This window comes from Pleurodeles waltl, chromosome 10 (assembly GCF_031143425.1).
Source record: "Pleurodeles waltl isolate 20211129_DDA chromosome 10, aPleWal1.hap1.20221129, whole genome shotgun sequence".
NCBI classification, from domain to species: Eukaryota; Metazoa; Chordata; class Amphibia; order Caudata; family Salamandridae; genus Pleurodeles; species Pleurodeles waltl.
Window position 1 is genome coordinate 334,519,300 of NC_090449.1, and position 8,627 is coordinate 334,527,926.

Here is an 8,627-nt window from a genome sequence, read left to right on the forward strand (position 1 = left end):
CTCTCTCTTGCTCTCTCTCCTGTTAGTCTGTCTTTCTCAATGGACTAATCCTAGAGAGAATGGAGAAGTTTTGTTAGGCTTGACCTGGCATAAAGGGGCATGTAAAAGTGCGGTTACAGGTGAAGCTTATTAAAGCCTGCACTACTGTCTTGTCTATGCATGTTTGATTTCGATAATGAATTTTCCACCCATGGCACATTTATTGAATACATAACAACAAGAATTAGGTCTGGTCATGTGTGTGCTATTTTAGACTGCATTATTGGTACATGAAGAAAATTATAAAAGTGTATAGCTGTTGCATCAGATAAATGTAACTATCCCCATTGTTGGCTGTGCTAAACAAATCCTCATTTAAAGGATCTAATTTGGGTCTATGCTTTTGCGTGATCGCTTTTGCGCACCTCAATGCACTGTCTGAGTGAAAAATATTGCATTTTGGTTGTTTAGTCTATTTTCCTCGTCTCACATAAAGGCAACAGACTTCATTTACAAGAGGTCCGCGCCTCCTGAGTTTCACTTTTTATAGCGCTCTTGTGGCGCAGGCCTCTCAGTCATATCTATGAGGCGACACAAAGCCACCCTGCATGGCTTTGCATGGCCTCATACATATGAAGTAAGGCAAAGAGGCATTCCATGGGCGTTGTGGTGGGTTTTTCCATGCAACACCCATGGGTTTTGACACATTCCTAGATTTACAAGAATCTGTTAACCTGTGCGCCTCCCCAAGGGTGTGTAACAATAAGAAATAACTTTATTTTTCCTTGTTTGTCCTCTTTCTATGTGTGCTACATTCTGCAGCACACATAGAAATAGGAAAATGCCTCCATTGATTGTTTTTGTGCAGGAAGCACAAAAACAATTGTGCCAACAATGCAGACACCCTTTCACCATGGCACAAGGGTACCTGCGTTGACACTAGGCACCAATTTGTGCACCGACGCAGGCCGAAGTGACAGGAATGCATCGTATTTCATTAATATGGCACAGTCCTGCCCTTTTCTTTTGATGCAGGGCAGCGCAGCAGAGTGACTTGCTGCCCTGCAACAACAACTAGTAAATAAGCCCCAATGTAATTTATTGATCAAATCATGTTTGCAAAGAAATGTACACATAGGTTAATATAAATAAGAGGGTAGTGGAGTACAAGAATTCCTATTGCAATGATTTTGATGTTTTTTTTTTATCAGAGATTTTGCAAAATGCCAACATATGAACCACTTTGGAATCCTTTGAAACTAAAGAAATGAAAACAAGTGAATGTCAACATCACAAACACCAAATGTAAACTTTATATAAAATTAAATTCGGTAAAATTAATGCATGGATATTGAAAAGTAATCATAATGTGCAATAACCCAAATAACAAGGACCAGATTAACAAATGTTAATTTTCACTTTTGTGTGAGTTTCGTTAAGAAATCTTAATCGTAGTGTCTTTACGACTGCCAACTTTTTGTGTGAGGAGTCTCTGCCTCGAGTTCGGAGACTCAGGAGTCCTAAAGATACTAGCTGTAAAATGCCTTTGTGAATTGCAAAAAATCATAAATTTACACAAAAGTGTGAGTTTACCGTTGTGAATCAGGCCCTGTGTTTCTAGCCCTGGACATTCAATTAATAAATCAAAGCATTCTAAGGGCAAAATTTAAGAAAAGTGGTGCTGCAGTCAATGCAGGGCCGCTTTTCTTGTGACCATTAGCGCCCCCTAACGCCACCATGAGTGCGCTGTGATTAACATACGGTGCACCATGGTGGTAGTTAGGGAACTAGTGTCAAAATGTTGATGCTGGTTTGGCGCTTTGAAGGATTAGCGCCAACATTTTTTATGCTAATCCTTTATAGCACATTGAGGCCCACTGAAAACAATGGTGTGCTTCCTTTTAACTCCTGCTCTGGCAGGTGTTAACAATTCCGCTAAAAACAGTGCAAAGAAATCTTTTAGATTTCATTGTACCCTTTTTGCAGGCCCCCTAACGGGGGAACGCCCCCCTTGCATACATTATGCCTGGAGCAGGCACAATGTAGCGCAATGGGTTACAAAGAGGCACGATGCATGCATTGTGCCACCTTGTAAATATGGCGCAACATTTTTGCCATAATATCCGCATGTTAGCATTAACAAAATGACACTGATGTGGCGATATATAGCGCTAGGCCTTTCCTAAATTCGGTCCTGAGAGTGGTAATTTGATTCTTTTATTTGAGTCAATTTGACTCTCACACTTGTCGAAAATGAGTTGTGTAGGAAAGTCCTCCTTTTTTGCCCTGTTACCCCAAACATTTTGGACAGATACTGGTGGTTACTGACTCTTGGCTGTGCCCTGGGTACTGCTTACCAGTCCAAGGGCCAGTGCTCTGTGTAAAGTGGATAAGCAAATGAAGCTAATTATAATCGGCAGTATCAACCTACCTATAAGTCCCTAGTATATGGTGGGGCATGTAGGTTCAGGGACCCCAACATAGATGGTGCACCCATAGGTGCACTGCTGAGGTGCCCTGTGTCATTTTAAAGCCAGGCCTGCCTTTCTGGCTGCTTTTAAACTAAAGTTATTTGCAAATTTGACTTTGGAATTAAAAGTACTTCCAAAGTCTTAAACTACCTTATTTTTATATATGAGTCACCCCTAAGGTGTGCCCTAAATGCCCCTAGTGTTGGGGGGCATGTAACTATAAGCAGGGGCCTTATAACATTTATTTATAAGCCCTGGTGAGGTAAAATAGCCACATTTGTTTTTCCCTCACTGTAGTGAATAGCCTCCATAGGCTAACATAGGGACGCTTTATTTTAGTTAATGGTCCCTTTAGGAAACAGATATTTCTCGTTTGGTATCAAAATAATTGTTATAAGAAATCCCACAACTTGTCATTGTTGGATTTAATATAACTAGTTCAGGGAAAAAGTTTTAAAACTCTATCTGAAAGTTGTTAACTTCAGCTCTGTAGTGCCCTTCTCTGATTGGCCAGCCTCTGGCAGCCTGGCCAGATTGCCTTGATAAGGTGTGAAGTGGCCTGGGCTGAACACAAAGGAAGTGCCTATGGGAGGACATCTGCCTCAGCAGATGGTGAAACAGAGTGAAGGGAGAGCAGCCACATTGGTCATCAAACGGGGGAAGGGCAAATGGAGGACCTCCTCCATTTCCCGCAACCCCAGACAACCAGGTGCCCTCTTGATTAGATTAGGAGAGGGCAGGAGAGGGGTGTGTTAAGGATTTGTAGCCACAGCAGTGGGTGGGCTCAGCCAGACCTAACACCAAAAAATCAGTTTCAGCCATGTTGGAGTTTTGAAGAATGTTGTTCCCTGGGAGTGATTTGTACCACACCTCCCAGGAAGTGGTTATCCAAGTGGGTAGTGGCCTTCCTGTGATTGGAATGTCACCCACCTGCTTTTCACCCCAGGAGCAAGGATAAATATGGCAGAGCTCCACCCTCACCTCAGATCCCTACAAGGAACAACATCTGAAGAAGAAGAACTACCCTGCTGGACCCCTGACCAGCACCTGGGCACTGCACTATGAAGGACTGCACCAACTGCACAGTTGAACTTCACCACAAGAAGGACTTTGCCTGGCTTCAACTGGTTCAAGAAGGGACTCCCTACTTGCTACAGGTGAAAAATAGCTAACCAGAGTCCCCTGCATCAAAACCTGAAGTAACTGACCAGGGGCTAGTGGTTATTTTTGGATTTGAAACAGGTGCATTCTGGGAGTTGGAATCCTAACCCTCAAAGAGCAGCTTAGATCTTCTGGAAACTTGGGATGAGTTGTGGACTCCTGAAGGACCTTCAAAGACCTTCTGAAGAAGATCCAGAGGTTTGTATAAGATTGGAGAACTTTTGGTAAAAAAGGGACAGACCCACCCTGGTGTGTCAAGCTGGCTTACCTCAATTGTGACCTAGCCTGGCAGGTTGGTCCCGCTGAAGAGCCCTGGACTTCCAGGGGCTCCTGGAAAGGCAATCCGACGACCTCGCATCGAAATCGGCTTGCTGAGGAGGGGCGACCTTCATCTGAAGGAAAAAGCTCTGAAAAAAGTGTCGAGAAAGTGGCGAAGTCCAAAAGTAAAATGCTGACCAGGACTTCCCGCGCAGTGTATCCGAGGAGGGCTTCAGGGACATAGGATCAATATTTAGCTTTGGCCCAGACGAAGATGTCCGTCCTAAAAAATCGTCTAAGTCTGAAGGTAGGATTCTTCACCGAGGTCTCCTTCAACGCGTAAACGAAGAGGGCTTCAGGGAGGTCAGATCAGACTGGTGACTTCGTCCAGCTGAATAAAATCTTCAGGAAAAAGACTAAGGGGCTGATTCTAACCCCGGCGGTCTTCGACCGCCGGGGCGAGGGTCGGCGGAAGCACCGCCGACAGGCCGGCGGTGCCCCGCAGGGCATTCTGACCGCGGCGCTTTGGCCGCGGTCAGAAAGGGTAAACCGGCGGTCTCCCGCCGGTTTACCGCTGCCCTCAGAATCCCCCATGGCGGCGCAGCTTGCTGCGCCGCCATGGGGGATTCTGACCCCCCCTACCGCCATCATGTTCATGGTGGGAAAGCCGCCATGAACAGGATGGCGGTAGGGGGGGTCGCGGGGCCCCCGTAAGAGGGCCCCGCAAGGTATTTCAGTGTCTGCCTTGCAGACACTGAAATACGCGACGGGTGCTACTGCACCCTTCGCACCTTCCCACTCCGCCGGCTCGATTACGAGCCGGCATCCTCGTGGAAAGGGAGTTTTTCCCTGGGCTGGCGGGCGGTCTTTTGGAGATCGCCCGCCAGCCCAGGGAAAAACTCATAATACCCTCCGCGGTCTTCTGACCGCGGAGCGGTATTATGGGGGCGGAATTCTGGCGGGCGGCCTCCGCCGCCCGCCAGAATTAGAATCACCCCCTAAATCTGAAGGTGAACTTTTGACTGAGGCCTCCCGCTTGGTGTAGCTGAGCAAGGCTCCATCGCGGCCTGCCTTAAACTTTGACTTTGCCCTGGTCGAGGTGCAACCAGATATCCCGAGTGCCACTTTTAGTTTCTGTGTGCTAAAAAACATCAAGGGGCTCATTATGAACCCTGGTGGTTCTGACCGCCATGCCAGTGGCAGCGGCAAAGACCGCCACCAGCATGGCGGTCTGAACCGCCATATAATAATAACAGGGAGGGCCACATGTGGCGGCCCTCCTCCACTGCCAGGCTACCGCCGACAGGCCGCCTGACGATGAAGGAAATCATTATCTGACAGGGCAGCGCTGTAAGCAGCGCTGCCCTTTGGATAATGATCCCTTTTCCTTCAGCCTTTCCCTGGCGGGTTTCTCCGCCAGAGAAAGGCTGGTGGAAGTGGTGCTCCGGGGCCCCGTGCAGTGCCCCGTCGCGCAGGCCACTGCCTTATTTACGGGCAGTGATCTGCGCAACGGGTGCTGCTGCACCCGCCGCACACCAACATTGGCAGCGGCTCCACTTGGCATGGGCAGTGCAGGGGCCCCCAGGCACAGCCCCATCACGCGTTTCACTGCCCGAATTACGTGCAGTGAAATGCGCGACGGGTGCTGCTGCACATCAACATTGCTGCCACTGGAATGTTGATATGGCTTTTCTGCTGGGCCAGCAGACGGAAACGCTGTTTCCGTCCGCAGGCCCAGTGGAAATGTCATAATAGTGGGCCAGTTGGCTCCCGCGGCTTCGGTGGTCTTTGAAAAAGACCGGCGAAGCCGTAATGAGGGCCTTTGTCTCCTAAGTTAAGCCTTGTTGCTCGTTGCCAAGCTACCAAGGATTGAGCTGGGGTTAATTTATTGAGACCTAACTGGACCTAGTGGGGGCTAGTGCCCTATTGCTAAGTGTAGATACTTACCTGTCCTTACCAGTAATCCGCTTTCCAACAAGTTGTAAAAAGAAAGCTAAGAAATTATTACATAGTAATTGACCTAACTGTTGAAATTTGACAACTATAAGGTGAGAATATATTTGACTTCAAAAGAGGGCATTATATGGTTGCCTACTAGTGATCTTTCCAAAGATGGTATGGTTTTGATTTGCGCAGAGATTTTTCATCAGCCAGTAAAAATGTTGTCTCAAAGTAGAAGCCAGAGTGAACGAATGCTGACCCTCGCACCTTTCTCTATTTCAAATGTGATTTTCCCTTAAAAGGTGCTCAATATTATCTAACCCTGCAGAGATTTTGCATTCATTCTATCCAGTGATTGCTTGTGAAAAGGACTAAAGATTAAACCGGATTAAACTGGACCGGACAAATTTGCATTCCTTCCATAAAATCCATCCGTCCCTCTGCTTGTTGCCCCACTCACTGTTCATGGGCGCCTGAATGTATGTTGTCTGTGATTGCATGTGTGTGGCATGTGTGTCTGTGTGCATGTGTGATATCTCTCTGTTGTCTGTGTGTGCATAGGAACTTCGGTGTTCCCGGCTCCCATTATTTCAGTTGGTATGATTTACTTTATAGATTATGGCACTTTTGGTGTGAGTGATTGGGTACTAGTATGTTAGCCTGTGCAAAGAATTCTGCATGTCTGTAGATGTAGGTGTACCTAGGTGTGTGTACTTGGCCTGTAGGGCAACCAATAGATCCAAGAGACTGGGACGCTACTCGCTTTTCTCTGCATTTTCCTTTTAAAACACATTTTCGAGCTTTACTCAAAATTTTTATTTTGAAGGAAATTATCACTTTATTAGATCAGTAGTGGAAATCTGCTGTTCTGATGACATGAGACTGGTCACTCTGTGTGTGCATAGATGTGTGCAGGTGTGTGATCTGTCCATCCATTCAGCCATCCCTCCATCTGTTTATCCCTGTGTGCAAAATGACATATTGGTGCATTGCATGGGTGCCTCTGTCGGTTGGTCTGTGTACATGGATATCTGTACTAGGCCTGGTCTGTGTGTGCACCGAACCCTATCAGTATGTTTTGTCTCCATGAGTACAGATAAGCATTTACAATGCAATGGGTCTCACATTTGCTCTAGTTAGAGCTGTTAGCGTTGTAAACTTCTAAACGGACTTTTCTTGCCACATAAACTGATAATGAAAAGTAAAACTGATAATGAAAAGTAAAACAGTTTCACATATGTGAGCCGACCATCGCCATGAGCGTGAAGGAGTCACCGAAAAGGAAACAGAAGTTTGCTCACAATAAAATGTATTGGCAAAAGTGTAATTATCCATGTAACCGTCAAAAGTAGAATTATCAATTTAGTCAGCAAAACTGGAATTATCCATGTAACAGGGTCCATGTCATGCAAAGCGCTCGACTACCGCCCAGAGAGATCGTCCTGCGTAGGAAATAAAAAGAAATAGTGCAGAACCCATTCGGAAATAATGGAGCCCCGTATGTTTTCAGTAGTTTTCCAGTGCTGTAGACGAGGGCTAAACAACGGAAAAGACACGTATGTATGTCTTTGACTAATCAAGCAAATTTTAAAAGGCAAGCCTATGAACAAATCAAACTGATGGGTGTGATTAAAAGCCCACAGAGAGATTACAACAGGGGCCAGGGCGCTTGTGCATGCTCGACTCTAATAAATGGGCAACAGAATACAGCCATGTAGTGTCCATCTGTAAAAAAAAGTTTTCAAACCGTTTAAAAGACCAGGATATGAAGCTTGCTGGGTAAAAGCGCTTCTATGTATGTACATTATGTATGATTTTTTTATAGAAAAACTGTAGTCTGATGAGACAATGAACGCTGTCTTAAAGGCGAGGACTAACAAAAAAAAAATACAGCCTGCAGTTCTATGGTGAACAGAACTGAATATTAACGCTAGAGCCTGTAGTGTGAGTGTGGTTCAGGTGTCTCTTTCTCACTGTTCTTCTCTGTTTCAGGTGCTGGTTGGGGTGCTGCCTTATTCCCTTCTGCGTTGATTCCTGCAAAGATGTGGACCACTTTTGCCCAAACTGCAACCATCATGTTTACAAATACAAACGAATGTAACACAGACTTGTGTGTGTTCTACAGAAAAAATGAATATGTGCCTTTGATCAACTGTACCACAATGCGTTGTATCTTAAATGTTTAATGCTACAATTCAATGATTATGCTTTCAGATTCACTAATACAATTTGACAAATGTAAATTCTTTTTTAAATCAGGTTTTCTAACTGTGCTAATTTAGAAGGTGTAGAACATGTTGCGTGTTTGACTCTTTGCACACCATAATGTGATTGCTTGTAGGTATCTCCAAGATAATTAATTGTACTCTTTGTGAACATTTGTAAGCTACGATTTCCCATTCTTCTTTGAGGAAAATAACTCAGAGCCCACGCTCTAGGTTCCTTTGAGGCAAAAAGCATCAATGTAACATAGAAAACAAATATTTTGTGTTTAAAAAGCATGAGATACAAAAATAAAGTATTGTATTACCAATTTAAAATCGTATACATAAATCTAATGATAAACGTTTACTCTATAAGTCACATTTCTTTCTGTCCACATGTTACTTACTTGTTTATGTTAATATTATGTAGCAATCTTAATCACAATTTGGATTGGTTAACGTTCACAACTATGTATGTGGTAGAGTTTATAGAGCGACAAACAACCTTATGCGCCCTGTAGGGCACATCTTGTAGAACAAATGGAATAGAAAATGCAGGTAGTTGAAACAGAACGGGAAGAGGGAGAAATCCTACAATGCGATATCCCACCCT

The 8,627-nt window shown here is 44.9% G+C and overlaps 1 protein-coding gene across 4 annotated transcripts in view; it reads left to right on the forward strand.

Moving 5' to 3' along the window:
• LOC138261518 (LITAF domain-containing protein-like) overlaps window positions 1-8,381 on the forward strand; it is a 430,146-nt gene extending 421,765 nt beyond the window's left edge. For all 4 annotated transcript variants that reach the window (XM_069210525.1, XM_069210528.1, XM_069210527.1 and 1 more), the window contains one exon: window positions 7,803-8,381. In XM_069210525.1, coding sequence (XP_069066626.1) covers window positions 7,803-7,911 — 109 coding nt within the window. In that variant the 3' untranslated portion in view covers window positions 7,912-8,381. The remainder of the gene's footprint in view (window positions 1-7,802) is intronic.
• The last annotated feature ends 246 nt before the right edge of the window (window positions 8,382-8,627 follow it).